The 21,348-nt window shown below is 44.3% G+C and overlaps 1 protein-coding gene across 1 annotated transcript; it reads right to left on the reverse strand.

The window, feature by feature from the left end:
* Nucleotides 1-1,786: 1,786 nt before the first annotated feature.
* On the reverse strand, nt 1,787-2,847 carry LOC124254106 (extensin-like). Its single transcript, XM_046687978.1, has 2 exons — nt 2,818-2,847; nt 1,787-2,131 (listed from the first exon to the last, which is right to left on the reverse strand). Exons 1-2 carry the CDS (start codon nt 2,845-2,847, stop codon nt 1,787-1,789), a joined length of 375 nt encoding a protein of 124 aa, XP_046543934.1.
* Nucleotides 2,848-21,348: the final 18,501 nt, after the last annotated feature.

The raw sequence follows: 21,348 nt of genomic DNA on the forward strand, positions 1-21,348 counted from the left end.
CACCCCTGTGCTTATAGGTTTCCATCACACATGTCTGTGATAGGGTCAAGTTGCTTATAGGACCATGTGCTTATAGGCTCCACCATATGTTTCACCATGTCTGTGCCTGTTTGCATGTTATACTCCACCACACTGTGCTTATGGTCAAGTTGTGGGAGTCAGCATCCCTGTGCGTTATACTCCATCACACCAAGATGGTCAAGGTTGGGAGTATATGCTCCCCTCCATGCCTGTTAGGTTCCACCATCTTGTGCTGGGTTTGTGCAAGATGGTCAAGTTGGGAGTCGGCACCCTGCGATATACTCCTTCACACAAGATGGTCAAGTTGGTCAAGTTAATCGCCCCTGCGTTTTCTGATAGCAAATATATCAACCTTCAGTCAAGACAATCATTGTAAAGCCTTCTATGATTTGTGATGATATTGTGACATTGAAGTGACTGGTGACATCACAGTGATCAACGAAACAAAGTTGTACAATATCATTGTGGAAGTCAGTGCGAGATGAAAAGCTGATCCATTTGCTGTACCCCCCCAGGGGAGTCGATGTCGTCACCATGAGAGGTGACCAGATGGTCAGAGGGTTGGTGTCATGTCATCACAGGAGTTGGGGGAATCAGTGGATTGTGTGATCCAGACTTGATTAATTACAATCTGTCATCGTCTTGGAGGGGATGTTGCCATGACCTATTAAGACGTGAGGATTACTGGTCACAAGGGAATTAACTGATTAAATTCAGCCTCAAGTCAGGCATCTCTACATTAGATGAAGGGGATAAGCAGTGATTCCACGTTGTGTGTCAATAATTCTATACCCATGGCCTTACCAGTTATAGAGAATTGTTGTATAGCTCAATCAGTCTGTGACCGCCTCCGTGGTGTAGTGGTTAGAGTGTCCGCCCAGAGAGCGGAAGGTCGCGGGTTCGATCCCCGACCGCGTCATACCAAAAGACGTTAAAATATGGTACTTGTTGGTCCCTGCCTGGCGTTCGGCATTAATGGGTACAAGGACGGGTCGGCTCGGAGTCAGTATAATGTGTCTGAGTGGGGTATTCATGCTTCACTGCGGCATGGTATCTCAGTGGGCTAGCACTATAAAACCAGCTTAAGTCTGGACTAGTACAAGCAGCCGCACATACACATACACATGCATGCATGTCCTCATATGAGCGAAATATTCTCAAGCACGACGTAAAACCCAATTTCACCTCACTTCACCTCAATCAGTCTGTTGTTGGATGATGAAATCATCTTCGATGTCAAAGACATTAAGGAAACCACCTTATTATTTGAAACTGATCACCTATGTCCAGTGTTGGTGGTACAACATGTTGATGGTACAACATCCTTGATCCATGCATGATGGATGATTTGGTACACATTTATTTGAAATCAAAATTGAATGTGATTAATAATGCATGAGAGTTTTGAATGATTTGGTACACTACCATTTATTTGAAAACTGCTAGGCTTGTACCATTAAAAGACTGGGGATGAATGGTTTGACACCATCAGCCCACAGTGTGTGCTGTTTTCTCTAGGCTTGTACCATGTAACCAAGACTGGGGAGTGAATGGTTTGACACCATCAGCCCTACGGTGTGTGCTGTTTTCTCTAGGCTTGTACCATGTAACCAAGACTGGGGAAGATATCAACAGTAATTACCTTGTCTATTTCTGTTGCCTTCAAAGTAATATGAAACCTCAGAAAACTGCAGTATTTGAGTTCAGTTAATGTGTTTGAAATCTATTAATTCTTCCATCTTAGCCTGCTGGGTTTATTCCTACCCTACTGATGTAGTAAATGTGAGATCAGATGAAATGTGTCTGTGTGGTCATCTGGTTCACTGTCCCACGCTGTGGTCACTGTGCCTGGAGAGTGGGAGGTGAGGCTAGAAAACTGGAGGTGAGGCTGGGGGTGAGGCTGGAGATTTGGGGGGTGACAGTTGGGGATGAGGCTGGAAGGTTGTGGGGTGACAGTTGTGGGGTGAGGCTGGAGAGTTGGGGATGGGGTGGGGGCAAGGCTGAAGATTTGGAGGGTGACATTTGGGGGTGAGGCTGGAGAGTTGGGGGTGAGGCTGGAGAGTTGAGGGGGTGACAGTTTTGGGTGAGGCTGGAGAGTTGGGGGGTGAGGCTGGGGAGTAGGGGACAGAATGTATCACTTGGGAGTGTCGGTGGTAAGGCTCAATCTGGTAGGGTAGTTAGGTAAGGATAAGGCCCTGTCCTTGGTTGGGTAGGGGTAGGTATGTTTTAGGGACAGTCCTTGATTCAGGTGAAGTTAAGTAGGGTTAAGGCTCAGCCCTAGGAGGTGTATTTAGGGACATTTAGCTACAGGTTATTTAGTTCCGATGTTTTTACAGAGCCAAAGGTTAGAAGGGAGGGGTGAAGATCTGTGAGGTCAGATTGGTTACATTCTAGCAGTGGGTTAGGAAAGGGGACTAGTTTGGATACTTCATGGGGACTTGACATTGGGGGTAGCGGTCAGATTATGGGGGAGACTGGGCAAGGGGGGGGGGGGCTTAGTTCAAGTTGTGATCCAGGTGAGGAGATTTTGAACCTTTCAATACCTCTGGTTGATACGATCAGTCTCACGATCAGTCACTCGTCTTATCTCCTGTCTGGCAGTCTACAGTGTCAGCCACTGCCTCCTTACTGCTTTGTGTGGCAGTCTCGCATCAGGGGACCAAGTATTGGTGTAAACACAGTTGGACGATTAACGCCATCGCGACTCCCTAGGGAACACTTTAGTCTTTTCTGTCATGGCTCTCTCTTTCCTCTTTGTCTGTGTAAGTACTTAGTCTCCTCTCGGAGACCACATACCATGCCAGCCATCTCGTGCTCCTTAACCATTCAGGTCCTAACCAAAGTTCCTCAAATGTACCTCAAATCTTCCTTGTAGAAGGTGTGTAGAATCAACTGTGACTGGATGCGGTGAAAATATGTTTCGGTTTGAAATGCCACGTGGTGTTGTTATTGTTTGTTTCTATGGTGATGTCTGAAATTGATGTTACTCAGCTGGTAAAGGGTTACGGTTTTGATGCTCACCATAGGGAGGGCTTGTGACACTGACAGGTATATATGCAATTAAGTTGGCTTGGACAGCTCAATGGATTCCTTAACATGATGAAAAAATGTAATAAGTAGAGCCTACCACTGTCCATCTAGATTAATCAGGACAGCTGAGAGTGTTGAGTTTCAAGGGAGAAAGAATGAACTTTGGAGGATCGAGTGGTGCCATTTGTAAACTTATCCTGGGGAATGTGAACTATTCTGTTGTTACCTGGCAGATGTGATCAAACAACAACATGATGCCTCTGTTTGCTTTATATGATATTCTGTGCATGGAGCCTTGTACTACTTTCCTTGCATTAATAAATAGAGTTCATACTACTTCCCTTTGTCTTAATTAAGTGGTGTACTACTTTCCTTCTACATCTTGAATTGAATTGCATACTGTTTTCCTTTGTCTTAGTTAAATGATACATTTCTTTCTATCTATATTTGGAATGTAATTACATACTACTTCCCTGTCCTAATTGAATGATACATTACTTTAGAAATTATAATATTTATTGTATTTTATTTTATCCCTGAAATGATAGACATATATATTATTCAAAGGAAATTAAAGAACAGCTGAATTTCTAAACTTTTTCATATGGCTGTCGTTCATCTGTAACTGCCATGACAAGTTCACCTTGGGTGATCTGTAAGTTCTTTAGTCATGTCTTTTTTTTCATGAATTACGGACGTACTTTCATCTCGCATAAGACATCAAGGGAATAAGGACCTAATCAGTTGGTATACAGATTCTTAGTGTACAGATTGTTAGCATACAGATTGTTAGCATACAGATTGCTATCAGCAGGGACTTGAGGATTGATCTCTTTGAAAACATTGATAGAAGTGAACTTCAGCACACTTGACAGTAATGTTGACAAATCAATTTAGAATTACAGTTTGTCTAGTTAGATGAATCCGATTTAGATGAGTTTATGTAGACAAGACAGTGTCTGAGACTAGCGTGTCTGTTGACCCGAGGGCTAGTCATCAGACGATAGCTTTATTCTGCTTTATTCTGGCATCGACTATACATATATGTGGGGCTGAAGACGCTTGTTGTGGTCAGGAACCCAGCAAATGACAAGAGCTCTTGTCTGTAAGCCAAGAGATAACCCTGTCAGATAGTTGTCATGAAAATAGCACTGTAGACAATGGAGGAGGGAAAGAAACAGGCTATGGGGTGCAACTGAAATATGTTGGAGGGTAAATAGTATCTTGTAGATACGTTGGATGGTTTCAAAGTTCTTAAAAAAAGTCATATTGTCAGACGGGCTTTTACATTGTAAATTTAGTGTGACTGTTGATGTGATAAGTTTTTAACAGTTTGAAGAAGGAGTTCACCGAGGTAAACACCCTTCGTCTTATCCAGCTAGTATGTAGCTAGTTTGAGACAACTTGTTGATGTAAAAACGAAAGACGGGAAAAAACCCATCTTCCCCATCTAGATTTAAACTTGTCACAGACTAATGGATGTTGGTCATACATAACCCTGATGGTCATATCCATGTAGGCACGGAAAAGAAATACTGTACTGGACACTTTAAGTGAAATGTTGGAATTTCTTGACAGAAAAGGGAGCTGTATAAAAATTGTATGTAATTGTGTAGTATTATAAAAACATATAGCAGTGATCAAACTGTTCAAACATAAAACTAGAATTTGTTTCTCTGAAAACAAATACATGTCGTGTAAAGCCTCCGGCCCTTTACTCCAACTCTGTCGATTATCTTCTTATTACAGTGTGATTTGAACAAAATGCTTAAGTGAAGTTTGACTGAATACACAGTGCAGGGCTCCAGATAATTTTTCAACATCAGGTGTACGTACTCCATATATTTTCACTACAGGAGTACTGGAAAAGCTTAAGAGTACATTATTGTTTCGTTTCATATACTCATGCCAATAATGGTTTTCACCCCCCTCCCCACCCACACCCCCTCTCCAATAAAAGAAGGGGGTGACAACCATTATTGGCATGAGTATATATGCACCACAACATTGCTAGTCTTGTGTAAACAGGTCAGTAAACAATAAACCAATATTTTTCTTCAGATAAATACGTCTGTAAATGAATCTAAGACCGTGCACTATTGCTGTGGTGTGTACCTGCTACGTTTTCTAAATTATTTGCTACTGTATTGTGCATATTTTTTATCCGTACATACGCCGATACGGCCCTTAACTGGAGCCCTGCACAGTGCCTTTAAGAAAGTGGTGATCTTCAACACGTTATATCTGGGATTACACTTTGTCAGTAATGTACAGCTTCTAGTACTGTTTTGTGGGTGTGAGTCCCATCTGGGATTCAAACCCATACCCTGACAGAGTGAGGCACCTAACCCCAGCACACAAAGTCGGTGGTTTCATCACCTCTAAGGTGTTCACAAGGTATGTGACCTAGACTAATAGTTGTCAGACTTCTGTTTTTGTGGAGGCGGTGGCTCGTCACGCTAAAGACCCGGGTTCGATTCTCCACATGGGTACAATATGTGAAACCCATTTCTGGTGTCGCCCGCCGTGATATTGCTGGAATATTGCTAGAAGCGGCGTAAAAGCATACTCACTCACTCACTGTTTTTGTGGAAGCCAGAGTGGCTGAGTGGGTTAGATTGCTGACTTTGTCAACTGGATATTGGGTGCCTCACCCAGAAAGTGTGGGTTCGAATCCCGGATAGGGCTCACACCCCAAAAAAGTACTGGAATCTGTACTTTACTGAGAAGATGCAAACCCAAATAAAATGTGAAGTTTTATTGTTTTTTCCTTATTAAAGAAATATTACAACATGTCAGCATAATTATGCGATATAATTTTTACAGTGGAGTTTATGCTTAAAGATAAATTGTCAGAAACACAAGCCTGATTAATGAGTTAGGTGACCATATCATTTATTGGGGATTTGTGGAGCTTTTACCCTCCAGGAAACTTTGTCGCTGCTCACGTGACTAGGACAGGGATCTTATAAGAACTGGGATAGATTCGTGAAATGTGAGAGGATATAACACTTAGCCATGATGTATTCAACAATAAATGTGCACTGACCTTGTCTCCCAAGACTGACCTTTAGAAACAAATCGTCCACATTTGAATATTTGTTATTGTATGATGGGGTAATGGATATGTCGATGTTAACGTTGTGTGAACGTCCTGTGCTGCAGGCTGGTGTTTCTGTACGGATTACCCACCGTCAATCACGACAGTTCTACTGCATTGCTGACATCAATACCCTATAATTTTGTATCATATTTTCAAAGTGGATTGAAACCCAGGCACATATATATGACATTAGGGGCATGTTGTCAGCATCTTGCGTGTTACTTGCCTCGGAAGATAGCCAATCTGTTGCTAGGGTCAATATTAAGGAAACTGTGGTCACAAACAGACTGTAAACGAGATGAAAGTTATGTTGAGAGCAGGTAACCCTAACAAGGGTTTGCTGTGACATGTCTATCTGTCATCTCTGCTGGAGGAAGGAAGATCACTTGCTGTAGCCTCAAGGTCAGAGCTAAGCTGGTCCTGATGAGAATGTTACAACACCTTCAGCCCTGTGATGACAAGTAGTGTAATGGAACCACTTAATTGTATGTCTCTGTCAGACGTTCCCCATGTTACAACTTGTGTAACTGTATGAGGGCATGCTGTAGGAGTGCTGTGTGTAAGTTAGACTAACGCTTAGTCTCTGAATATATATAACTTGCTACAACCAATAACCGCACGGCCCTCGTAAGTCTGTGTCAAGAATACTTCAACACTGGCCTGTTATCACTTCTGTTGCTACAACCAAGTGTCTGTGTCAACCAAGTCTGTGTCAGAATACTTCAACACTGACCCCTGTTATCACTTCTGTTATCACTTCTGTTGTTATCACTTCTGTTGTAGTGCTACAACCAACATCAGTCTGTGTCAGAATACTTCAACATGGGCCTGTTATCACTTCTGTTGTAGTGCTACAACCATCATAAGTCTGTGTCAGAATACTTCAACATGGGCCTGTTATCACTTCTGTTGTAGTGCTACAACCATCATAAGTCTATGTCAGAATACTTCAACATGGGCCTGTTATCACTTCTGTTGTAGTGCTACAACCAACATAAGTCTATGTCAGAATACTTCAACATGAGCCTGTTATCACTTCTGTTGTAGTGCTACAACCATCATAAGTCTATGTCAGAATACTTCAACATGGCCCATTATGCTGTAACACTTACCGGGCCTGTTATGCTGTAGGCCCATTATGAAGCCGTCTGAAGTGAAGTGATTATTATGTTTCATATTTGTTTTTCTAATGATCTGAAATAATTCCAGCTGCATGGAAACAACTGTTCCATGTTATTGTGAATGTTTTGTTTGAACGCCATCTGTTCCTGTAGTTTGAAGTTTCCCTTGTTTCCGTGGTTTCAGTGGCTGCTGCGTTGGAGGAACCGGCCTGTATGTGCCCCAAGCACCTGTTCTCATGCGGCAACTGTATCTGCATCCCGCACCAGTGGGTGTGCGACGGCGACGACGACTGCGAGAAGAGCCAAGATGAGGCAAAATGTGGTATGTTTCTCTTCGGTTGAATGTGATGTTTGTTTGTATCTGGTCGATATTTTCATTGTTTGGAGGTGGCAACTCATATGTCATGTTTTGATTTTTATCAGCTGTTTTGACCCAGTGGCTTGCTGTAAAGGGAAGAAACTTTGTAGCAATAAGTGATAAGTTTGAAGACAGTTTTTATATCTTTTGGTGAAAACAAGGTGTAGATACACTGCAGCAAAGGGAATGACGTCCTCAGTTCTAGATGTTGTACTGTTAACTACCATTGAGTGAGTGAGTGAGTTTAGTTTTATGCCACTTTTAGCAATATTCCAGCAATATCACAGTGTGAACAGTTAACAACAAGTGTGTCGTCCACCACACGTGACTCAGTGTTACCGTCTCAACCCAGACAAGGAAGCTGATGTCGTAGTACTACCTTCCTTGTCGTCCTCCACACGTGACTCAGTGTTACCGTCTCAACCCAGACAAGAAGGCCGATGTCGTAGTACTACCTTCCTTGTCTCCCACCACCACGTGACTCAGTGTTTACCGTCTCAACCCAGACAAGAAGGCCGATGTCGTAGTACTACCTTCCTTGTCGTCCACCACACGTGACTCAGTGTTACCGTCTCAACCCAGACAAGGAGGCTGATGTCGTAGTACTACCTTCCTTGTCGTCCACCACACGTGACTCAGTGTTACCGTCTCAACCCAGACAAGGAGATGCGTGAGTACTACCTTCCTTGTCGTCCCACCACTGCGTGAGTCAGTGTTACCGTCTCAACCCAGACAAGAAGGCCGATGTTAGTACTACCTTCCCGTCCACCACACGTGACTCAGTGTTACCGTCTCAACCCAGACAAGAAGGCCAATGTCGTAGTACTACCTTCCTTGTCGTCCACCACACGTGACTCAGTGTTACCGTCTCAACCCAGACAAGAAGGCCGATGTCGTAGTACTACCTTCCTTGTCGCCCTCCACACGTGACTCAGTGTTACCGTCTCAACCCAGACAAGAAGGCCGATGTCGTGAGTACTACCTTCCTTGTGGAGTCCACCACACGCGTGACTCAATGTTACCGTCTCAACCCAGACAAGAAGGCCGATGTCCTAGTACTACCTTCCTGGTCGTCCACCACACGTGATTCAGTGTTACCGTCTCAACCCAGACAAGAAGGCCGATGTCGTAGTACTACCTTCCTTGTCGCGTCCACCACACGTGACTCAGTGTTACCGTCTCAACCCAGACAAGAAGGCCGATGTCGTAGTACTACCTTCCTTGTCTCCCTCCACACACGTGACTCAGTGTTACCGTCTCAACCCAGACAAGAAGGCCGATGTCGTAGTACTACCTTCCTTGTCTCCACCACATGACTCAGTGTTACCGTCTCAACCCAGACAAGGATGTCATAGCACTACCTTCCCTGTCTCCCTCCACTCAGATATCCCGCCATATAGCTGGAATATTGCTCAGTGTGGCGTAAAAGTAAACTCACTCACTCCACTCAGATATGACCACAGACTCTAATCAGGAAACTTGCCAGTCACACAGTTACAAAAACAATCAACTACTTCAGTTCGTACTGGAAATTTAATCTGGTATTCCGAGTTTTTGTAGCTACCAGTGATGATTGTGAAAAGACCATTTGTGGCAAAGCTAAAAATGTCATACAAGGAAAAAAAGTGTTTTTTTAGATTGATGAGAAGCTGGAGTAGATGTATGGCTCTGCCGATTCAGGGGACGGTTGATTCAATCATGTTGACATCTGCCAAGTCTCAGATGTGGATTGGAGATCATCTGTTGAAATTCCCAACGCTACAAGAAGCATCTCTTTCTTTGGCTAATACTCAGTAATACGTTTGCTATAAAAGCAACAAAGCTATATGAGAAGATGGAACTATCCTGGATAACAGCTTCTTTATTGTTGTCCATAAACGGTTCATGTTCTTCTAATGTCCTGAGGGGCGGTGGGGTAGCCTAGTGGTTAAAGAGTTGTTTCGTCACGCCGAAGACCCGGGTTCGAATCCCCACATGGGTACATTGTGTGAAGTCCATTTCCGGTGTCCCCCGCCGTGATGTTGCTGGAATATTGCTAAAAGCGGCGTAAAACCAAACTCAGTCAGTCAGTCTAATGTCCTGAAGCCGATCATTGATGTAATAACGCTGTTTTGGTTCAAGTACTTGGCAGTTGTCTCATATATCTATGTTAGATTTACTTTGTGAGGTAAATAGTTAATCGTGGGTATGGTTTTCAAGCAAAAACCTCTGCTATAGCGATAAAAACTCAATTCTATATTCTATTTGATGTTTATGCTGACATTTGCAGTAATCCTGCAACTCTGTGCCAACCTTCAAGAGTTAAAAACCAAACTGATGCCGGTCTGTGACATGTTGCCACCTTTAACATGTCATGATGATGGGCATGAAAAACGGAGAAAATTGTCCCTGTCAGAACATGGGTTTATTACTTATGTTCATAAGATTGAAGCCCTCTGGAGGACACAACACTGCACAGTAGTGTCTTTGACAAATGGCCACCAGTGTGCTGTTTTTAGAGATTATAGTGCTTTCCACCAGATCTATGCTGGCAGTGTGAATGTCTGCAGCTGGTATGTGCAGCACGGACACTCTCATGTATTTAGAGAAATATATTAGTTTCAAAATCATATCTTAATAAATGGCACTTTCAGACATTAGAAGATTGTACAAATAGAAATACAGTTCATAAGTAATGGGGATTTGATTTTGTCCTTTGACAAAGTTTCTTCTGTTTTTGAAACATACGTGGGTTTGGGCCAGCACACTGCGGTGCCTGTGACGAAACAGTAGCAGCCAGTATGCAGCTCTCAACTCCAGAGCCATCCTAAAAAGGATACACAAAATAGGTGAATATTTGATGAGTCTTGGACAGAGTTGAGTCCTTTCATCTAAAAAATGTGAAATTCTCCAGCACTCCAACTTCTCAAAAATTGAATTAAATCTGTGAGGTGTGTTTAGAGTAGGCAGCAGATGTGCCTCGTTGTCGCCATGGCAGCCAGCAGGGCAGGGCAGGTGGAAACTGCCAAATGCTGCAGTCAGCTGATCCGTCACCATCACAGTCATGGTGGAGCTCCTGATAAAGTCATGGTGGAGCTCCTGATATAGTCATGGTGGAACTCCTGATATAGTCATGGTGGAACTCCTGATATAGTCATGGTGGAGCTCCTGATATAGTCATGGTGGAACTCCTGATATAGTCATGGTGGAGCTCCTGATATAGTCATGGTGGATCTCCTGATATAGTCATGGTGGAACTCCTGATATAGTCATGGTGGAGCTCCTGATATAGTCATGGTGGAACTCCTGATATAGTCATGGTGGAGCTCCTGATATAGTCATGGTGGAGCTCCTGATATAGTCATGGTGGAACTCCTGATATAGTCATGGTGGAGCTCCTGATATAGTCATGGTGGAACTCCTGATATAGTCATGGTGGAGCTCCTGATATAGTCATGGTGGAGCTCCTGATATAGTCATGGTGGAACTCCTGATATAGTCATGGTGGAGCTCCTGATATAGTCATGGTGGAACTCCTGATATAGTCATGGTGGAACTCCTGATATAGTCATGGTGGAGCTCCTCATATAGTCATGATGGAACTCCTGATATAGTCATGGTGGAGCTCCTGATATAGTCATGTATACAGTTAATTAAACATAACATTGTTAGTAACTGTGCATTTAGGAACCTGATAGAACTGAGAATGGGATGAGTATAGGCTGTTGGTGCTGAGAATGGGATGAGTATAGGCTGCTAGAGGTGAGAATGGGATGAGTATAGGCTGCTAGAGGTGAGAATGGGATGAGTATAGGCTGTTGGTGCTGAGAATGGGATGAGTGTAGGCTGCTAGAGGTGAGAATGGGATGAGTATAGGCTGCTAGAGGTGAGAATGGGATGAGTATAGGCTGCTAGAGCTGAGAATGGGATGAGTATAGTCTGCTGGTGCTGAGAATAGGATGAGTATAGGCTGCTGGAGGTGAGAATGGGATGAGTATAGGCTGCTGGAGCTGAGAATGGGATGAGTATAGGCTGGTAGACTGAGAATGGGATGAGTATAGGCTGGTAGAATGAGAATGGGATGAGTATAGGCTGCTGGAGGTGAGAATGGGATGAGTATAGGCTGCTGGACTGAGAATGGGATGAGTATAGGCTGCTAGAGCTGAGAATGGGATGAGTATAGGCTGGTAGAGGTGAGAATGGGATGAGTATAGGCTGGTAGAGGTGAGAATGAGATGAGTATAGGCTGGTAGAGGTGAGAATGGGATGAGTATAGGCTGCTAGAGGTGAGAATGGGATGAGTATAGGCTGCTAGAGGTGAAAATGGGATGAGTATAGGCTGCTGGAGGTGAGAATGGGATGAGTATAGGCTGCTAGAGGTGAGAATGGGATGAGTATAGGCTGCTAGAGCTGAGAATGGGATGAGTATAGGCTGCTAGAGGTGAGAATGGGATGAGTATAGGCTGCTAGAGGTGAGAATGGGATGAGTATAGGCTGCTAGAGGTGAGAATGGGATGAGTATAGGCTGCTGGAGGTGAGAATGGGATGAGTATAGGCTGCTGGAGGTGAGAATGGGATGAGTATAGGCTGCTGGAGGTGAGAAGGGGATGAGTATAGGCTGCTGGAGGTGAGAATGGGATGAGTATAGGCTGCTAGAGGTGAGAATGGGATGAGTATAGGCTGCTGGAGGTGAGAATGGGATGAGTATAGGCTGCTAGAGGTGAGAATGGGATGAGTATAGGCTGTTGGAGGTGAGAATGGGATGAGTATAGGCTGCTAGAGGTGAGAATGGGATGAGTATAGGCTGCTAGCTGGAGGTGAGAATGGGATGATAGTATGGGCTGCTAGAGGTGAGAATGGGATGAGTATAGGCTGCTGGAGGTGAGAATGGGATGAGTATAGGCTGCTGGAGGTGAGAATGGGATGAGTATAGGCTGCTAGAGGTGAGAATGGGATGAGTATAGGCTGCTAGAGGTGAGAATGGGATGAGTATAGGCTGCTGGAGGTGAGAATGGGATGAGTATAGGCTGCTAGAGCTGAGAATGGGATGAGTATAGGCTGCTAGAGGTGAGAATGGGATGAGTATAGGCTGCTAGAGCTGTTGATGAGTATAGCTGAGAATGAGAATGGGATGAGTATAGGCTGCTAGAGCTGAGAATGGGATGAGTATAGGCTGCTAGAGGTGAGAATGGGATGAGTATAGGCTGCTAGAGCTGAGAATGGGATGAGTATAGGCTGCTAGAGGTGAGAATGGGATGAGTATAGGCTGCTAGAGGTGAGAATGGGATGAGTATAGGCTGCTAGAGCTGAGAATGGGATGAGTATAGGCTGCTGGAGGTGAGAATGGGATGAGTATAGGCTGCTAGAGCTGAGAATGGGATGAGTATAGGCTGCTAGAGGTGAGAATGGGATGAGTATAGGCTGCTAGAGGTGAGAATGGGATGAGTATAGGCTGCTAGAGGTGAGAATGGGATGAGTATAGGCTGCTAGAGCTGAGAATGGGATGAGTATAGGCTGCTGAGAATGGGAGAGGTGAAAATGGGATGAGTATAGGCTGCTGGAGGTGAGAAGGGGATGAGTATCTATAGGCTGCTGGAGGTGAGAAGGGGATGAGTATAGGCTGCTAGAGGTGAGAATTGGGTGGAATGTGATGGTTGTTTCATGATAGACATGCTCAGAGTAATGCCATGAGGTAAGAATGCTACCTGCCTAGCTGATTGTGGTTTATCCTTCCCAGGTGCTTCAAGTCACTAATCACCTGGTCCTCGCTCTGATATTTACAAGTCACTCTAATATAGCTGGAATAATGCGGACTATGAATGTGAAATTAATTCACTCTTGGTGTATATGGCTGAATGTATTTCTATCGTGTCAGGGTAAATATTTTTAGCATTTGAATGAAGGATAATATTTACTGTTTTGTTCATCCAAGTTTATGTTAGATCAGATTGTGGCGGATGTTACAGCAGGAATGTTACTATAGGACGGGGAGTACATTCATCAACACTTCCACTGAAAGCATACCGATCATACCATTGCTTCAGGAGACGCACTAGTTGCTGGTTGGGTGGGGGTGATGCAATGCTTGCTTTGACTACTGGAGTCATGGAGTGGAGATTGGTAGTTCGGCAAGTGTGCATTGGTACTATGAATCATGTTGGATACTTCTCAGGAATATTTGATTCAATGGAAAGTTATTTTCATCCTTATACAAGAGAATTCTGTAGCATGTTAAAGATGGTCATGACTAGGGCAGTGTCATGTGTTAGGTCATCACTGATACACTGGTATATTTTATTTATTTATTTATTACAGAGTCGGAGGCATATTTTTAATTTTTATGACCAGTTCTTTGAGTTATATATAACATGAATAGAAATTATTGAGAATTTTAGGAATATGTTTAATTGGATTTCTAGTATAAACAACCTTGACCAGCTATCAAGTGCTTGGTTTCATTCAAGAGAGACAACTCCGTTAATCCGGCTTGGTATTCTTGTTTCTAAAAACAAATGAAGGAGTTTAGAAAACCTAAGGCTGGATATGATTGATAGAAGAACTGTGGCTGTCTGTAAGGAGACAATTAGAACTGAGCTGCATGCAATGGGTTGGCAGAAAAGTCGAGGAATTCCATCACCGATCATGAAACCTGAACAAAAGGAGTGAAGGTTGAACTGGTGCTTACAGCATAGAAATTTTAACTGGGACAATGTGATTTTCTCAGATGAAAGTTCTGTGTGGCTGTTTCCTAATACACTGACATTCTGGACCAAACAAACTAAAAAACCTTTGTATCAGCACCCAAAGCACAGTCCGAAATTTAACGTGTGGGGTGGCATATCTGTGTTAGGGGCAACGCCCCTCTGTGTATTTGAAGGGAATATGAACAGTGAGCGGTACACAGATATTCTCGAGGGACATTTACTTCCATCTGCTCACGTGTTCTATGGAAATGTTTGGAGTTTCCAGCAGGACAGCGACCCAAAACATCGTTCAAAGCATTCACAGGCCTGGTTTCGCACCCAAAATATTACATTATTAGATTGGCCAAGCTACAGCCCTGACCTAAATCCAATAGAAAATGAATGGGGACTTATGAAGGAAAGTGTCAATAAGAAAAATCTGACAAATATTGCTGAAATGAAAGAAGAGGTGGTCCAATATTGGGACAGCATGGACCACGACTTTCTAACTTCTTTGATCAGTAGTATGCCCCGTTGCATTGAAGCCTGCATTGCTGCCCATGGTGACTTGACAAAATACTAACTGTTCACCTGTCTTTGAATCTGGAGTTATGTTCTGCTAATATTCACATTTAACACGTAAGTAAAAAAAAAAGAAAATTTACAATCTTTAAATTTTCAATAATTTCTGGTTGTACTGTACATGTTACTACTTACACTATGTCACTGAGGCAGAGCAGGTGCTTGTTCAGGTCAGACAGACAGTGCGGACCTGGGAAAGGACGGACACTTTGTCATTCAGAGTTTAGATAGTGAAAACTTTGATCATTAGATCTAGGTTAAATTTTAAATTTTACTGGATCATTTTTATCATCTATAAATTTGATGATATGTGCAGTTGATTAAAATTCTTGTGGTAAAAAGTCAATGATGATCTGTTCCTGTCAGGATGTTGTAAAGAATGTGGGTGTGAAGGGTCTGGTGGGGGAGGGGATGCCAACCCGGGGAGGCTGGATGTTGTGCCTGTGTGGCGGAGTGTTGTGATGAAGCTGTAGCTGCTGTTGCCCTTTGATGTGTATCTCCAAGAGCTGAGGGTATCAAGTACATGTATATGGGATAGCTGTAAATCTGATCAACAGAACTTGATATGTTTGACAATCTCCCTCCTTGTCCCCCTTAGTTGGCTTCGGTCAGCTGTGGTTGAAGTAGAGTTAGTGAGTGGGTTGGGGCTAAAGCCAGATTCAAGCCAGCTTGTAGATGCAGAGACCTTGACCTGCCCCTGGGCCATCGGTTGACCCCAAGCCTGAAGCTAATGTTTGTAAAACTATTCCAAATTGAACAAAAACATCCAAATATGTTGTTGATGTTGTTAGAACATATGTTATAACTGTGTACAGATGAAAGATGGTTGTATGTCACTGATAGCAGGACCAAGTAAGGAAGGAGAGGCTGCTTTAACCCACATAACTTTAAGAACAATAAGATATGTCATTCTGTTTAAATGAACATTTGAAATACTTTAAGAATCAGTTTTGTATAGCATGTACAAATATAAATTACCCAATGAAACATACGGTAGTATACACCTGAATTTAGGAAAATAGAATAAGAATCCCCTTACTGGAAGAACATAAACATTTTTCATCCCAATTTGAGGGTTATTTTACAGTCCTTGATAAGTCCCTTAGATGTTTGCCATACCTTGATGGCTCCCTCTGTGCTGCTAGATAGCTCACAGATCATATTCAGAACCTGGAAATCCCCCAATGACCAGCAGATCCTTACAGTTTTAGAACTGTTTACGTTGTTGTCTGGTAGCACCAGACTGTTTGGTGTAATCTGTCTGTCAGAGTCGGGTGGGAGATTATCACCCTTGATGAGGTCGGTAGTTTGAACCGGTGGTAAACGAGATACTCCTGATGCAGGGGGGGACAGATGGCCATGTAATGAAATAACAGAACCATTGCTGGTCTCTTGTCTTTGAAAATACCATCTCATTATGAAAATGATGTAATTTACATTTTAATGAGCCATGAGGGAAATATCACATTTTGTGGGCTTCCCATTAATGATGGTCAGATGTGGGTGTAATCTGTCGGGTGTCGCCTGGTAACAGTGGGCCTTAATGAAACACTGGGATAAAACAGGGATATAACACGGGGGATAGTACAGGCCTAGGGGACATAACAGGGATATAACACGGGGGATAGTACAGGCCTAGGGGACATTACAGGGATATAACACGGGGGATAATACAGGCCTAGGAGACATAACAGGGATATAACATGGGGGATATAACAGGCCTAGGGGACATAACAGGGATATAACACGGGGGATAGTACAGGCCTAGGGGACATAACAGGGATATAACACGGGGGATATAACAGGCCTAGGAGACATAACAGGGATATAACACGGGGATATAACAGGCCTAGGGGACATAACAAGGATATAACACGGGGATATAACAGGCCTAGGAGACATAACAGGGATATAACACAGGGGGATATAACAGGCCTAGGGGACATAACAGGGATATAACACGGGGGATAGTACAGGCCTAGGGGACATAACAAGGATATAACACGGGGATATAACAGGCCTAGGGGACATAACAGGGATATAACACGGGGGATAGTACAGGCCTAGGGAACATAACAGGGATATAACACGGGGGATAATACAGGCCTAGGGGACATAACAGGGATATAACACGGGGGATATAACAGGCCTAGGGGACATAACAGGGATATAACATCGGGGATAATACAGGCCTAGGGAACATAACAGGGATATAACACGGGGGATATAACAGGCCTAGGAGACATAACAGGGATATAACACGGGGATAATACATGCCTAGGGAACATAACAGGGATATAACACGGGGGATAGTACAGGCCTAGGGGACATAACAGGGATATAACACGGGGGATATAACAGGCCTAGGGGACATAACAGGGATATAACATTGGGGATATAACAGGCCTAGGGAACATAACAGGGATATAACACGGGGGATAGAACAGGCCTAGGGGACATAACAGGGATATAACACGGGGGATATAACAGGCCTAGGAGACATAACAGGGATATAACACGGGGGATAATACAGGCCTAGGGGACATAACAGGGATATAACACGGGGGATATAACAGGCCTAGGGGACATAACAGGGATATAACATTGGGGATAATACAGGCCTAGGGAACATAACAGGGATATAACACGGGGGATATAACAGGCCTAGGAGACATAACAGGGATATAACACGGGGGATATAACAGGCCTAGGGACATAACAGGGATATAACACGGGGGATAGTACAGGCCTAGGGAACATAACAGGGATATAACACGGGGGATAATACAGGCCTAGGGGACATAACAGGGATATAACACGGGGGATATAACAGGCCTAGGGGACATAACAGGGATATAACATCGGGGATAATACAGGCCTAGGGAACATAACAGGGATATAACACGGGATATATAACAGGCCTAGGAGACATAACAGGGATATAACACAGGGGATAATACATGCCTAGGGAACATAACAGGGGATATAACACGGGGGGATAGTACAGGCCCTAGGGACATAACAGGATATAACACGGGGGATATAACAGGCCTAGGGACATAACAGGGATATAACATTGGGGATAATACAGGCCTAGGGAACATAACAGGGATATAACACTGGGGATAGAACAGGCCCTAGGGGACATAACAGGGATATAACACTGGGGATATAACAGGCCTAGGAGACATAACAGGGGATATAACACGAGGGGATAATACATGCCTAGGGAACATAACAGGGATATACACGGGGGATAGAACAGGCCTAGGGACATAACAGGGATATAACACGAGGGGGGATAGAACAGGCCTAGAGACATAACAGGGATATAACATTGGGGATAATACAGGCCTAGGGAACATAACAGGGATATAACATGGGGATATAACAGGCCTAGGAGACATAACAGGGACATAACTGCGGGATATAACAGGCCTAGGGACACAACAGGATATAACACGGGGATATAACAGCCCCCTGGGGGACATAACAGGGATATAACGAGGATATAACAGCCTAGGGACATAACAGGGATATAACATGGGGGATATAACAGGCCTAGGGACATAACAGGGATATAACACGGGGGATAGAACAGGCCTAGGGACATAACAGGGATATAACACGGGGGATATAACAGGCCTAGGAGACATAACAGGGATATAACACGGGGGATAATACAGGCCTAGGCGACATAACAGGGATATAACACGGGGGATATAACAGGCCTAGGAGACATAACAGGGATATAACACAGGGTATATAACAGGCCTAGGAGACATAACAGGGATATAACACGGGGGATAGTACAGGCCTAGGGGACATAACAGGGATATAACACGGGGGATAGTACAGGCCTAGGGGACATAACAGGGATATAACACTGGGGATAGTACAGGCCTAGGAGACATAACAGGGATATAACACAGGGGATATAACAGGCCTCGGGGACATAACAGGGATATAACACGGGGGATAGTACAGGCCTAGGAGACATAACAGGGATATAACACGGGGGGATATAACAGGCCTAGGGGACATAACAAGGGATGTATGATGGGATAGAACAAGGTATATAACAAGGGCTATACAACAGGGGATACAATGGGACATAACAAGGGCTTTATAAGAGGGGACACAGCAGGGATATATTATGGGATATGACAGTATGTAAGTGGGATATAACAAATGCATATAACAGGGGATATGATGGGATATAACAGGGACATAAGGGCTATATAACAGGGAATATAATGGGATATGATGGGATTTAAAAAGGGCTATATGACAGGATATAATTGGATATAACCAGATATAACAGGGAAGTAACAGGAAATATAACAGGAAACATAGTGGGATATTGTGGGATATGACAGAGAACATAATGGTTATAACAGTGGATGTAACAAGGGATATAACATGGGTGTGATCTAGTCTGTGCTGATAGTGAAGGAATGTTTATTGGTTGTACTTGGTCTACAGCTCCAGTGGGGAGTAAAATTGTACTCCTGTGCTGGGTATAGGACCGTGGAGTGATGAGGGACATGGCAGGCAGGGAGGGACGGAGGCAGGGAGGACTCGGTGATGAGTGGTGAGTGTGTGTTCAGGTCAGGACAGAGCTGCAGGTTTGGTGGAGATCCTGATGGAGATCGGGAGCATAAGCCTTGGTGATAACAGACCAACAAGATAAGCCATCAGTTCTGTCATTGATTCCGTCTCTTTCATCTGGCCGCTGAGTTCAATGAGGGAGAAGTATTGTGGAGCGAGATTAGTGATGCTCAGCCCCATGGAGGCAGTCAGCCGTGGCAGAGGCTGCCAAACACACTTCATGTCTCGCATGTCATCTCCGGCTCCTATCTCTTCCTTCCTCCCCCTTCTACCCTACCCCCACCTGCTCTGTGTCAGGGGTGGGTCTTACAGTGTGTTATCTTGTCAACCTGGGTGAACTAGTGAAGCCTTTGCAGGCATTCTATGATGGTAATATGGAAGGGTGGCTGTGTGTGTCAACAGGAGAGGTAGGATCTTCCATGGTACTGTGTTTTCACTCAAGATTCTTATCTCTGTGTGTTATTCCAGATTCCATGCTCTAGTGATGATGTCATCAGGCTTCACTGATTCTTGAATGTGGTTGTCATTGTCATCCCTCATGTTAATTATGTGTGATGTTGTCCTTTCCTCTGTCCAGTAGGTTCAGCAGCCCCACTTCATCCAACATCCCATTCCCAGCATCTAGTACACCACCTAGCTAACAACCATCTCACCATCCCAGCATCCCTACACCAATCCCAGCATCCCTACACCAATCCCAGCATCCCTACACCAATCCCAGCATCCCTACACCACCTAGCTAACAACCATCTCACCATCCCAGCAACCCTACACCAATCCCAGCATCTAGTATACCACCTAGCTAACAACCATCTCACCATCCCAGCATCCCTACACCAATCCCAGCATCCCTACAACCAATCCCAGCATCCCTACACCAATCCCAGCATCCCTACACCACCTAGCTAACAAACTATCTCACCATCCCAGCATCCCTACACTAATCCTAGCATCCCTACACCAATCCCAGCATCTAGTATACCACCTAGCTAACAACCATCTCATCTCAGCATCCCTACACCAATCCCAGCATCCCTACACCAATCCCAGCATCCCTACACCACCTAGCTAACAACCATCTCACCATCCCAGCATCCCTACACCAATCCCAGCATCCCTACACCAATCCCAGCATCTAGTATACCACCTAGCTAACAACCATCTCACCATCTCAGCATCCCTACACCAATCCCAGCATCCCTACACCAATCCCAGCATCTAGTATACCACCTAGCTAACAACCATCTCACCATCTCAGCATCCCTACACCAATCCCAGCATCCCTACACCACCTAGCTAACAACCATCTCACCATCCCAGCATCCCTACACCAATCCCAGCATCCCTACACCACCTAGCTAACAACCATCTCACCATCTCAGCAACCCTACACCAATCCCAGCATCCCTACACCAATCCCAGCATCTAGTATACCACCTAGCTAACAACCATCTCACCATCTCAGCATCCCTACACCAATCCCAGCATCCCTACACCAATCCCAGCATCTAGTATACCACCTAGCTAACAACCATCTCACCATCTCAGCATCCCTACACCAATCCCAGCATCCCTACACCACCTAGCTAACAACCATCTCACCATCCCAGCATCCCTACACCAAACCCAGCATCTAGTACACCACCTAGCTAACAACCATCTCACCATCTCAGCATCCCTACACCAAACCCAGCATCCCTACACCAAACCCAGCATCTAGTACACCACCTAGCTAACAACCATCTCACCATCCCAGCAACCCTACACCAATCCCATCATCTAGTACACTACCTAGCTAACAACCATCTCACCATCCCAGCAACCCTACACCAATCCCAGCATCTAGTACACCACCTAGCT

The sequence above is a fragment of the Haliotis rubra genome, unplaced genomic scaffold (assembly GCF_003918875.1).
Source record: "Haliotis rubra isolate DU_JTF1 unplaced genomic scaffold, ASM391887v1 Scf563, whole genome shotgun sequence".
In the NCBI taxonomy this organism is placed as follows: Eukaryota; Metazoa; Mollusca; class Gastropoda; order Lepetellida; family Haliotidae; genus Haliotis; species Haliotis rubra.

Coding starts and splice junctions, on each gene's coding strand:
- LOC124254106 (XM_046687978.1), bottom strand. CDS start 2,847: ATGGTTAAGGAGCACGAGATGGCTGGCATG. Junction 2,132..2,817: donor AGCACGAGATGGCTGGCATG/GTATGTGGTCTC, acceptor CCTACTCCCCAG/CCTCACCCCCCAACTCTCCA.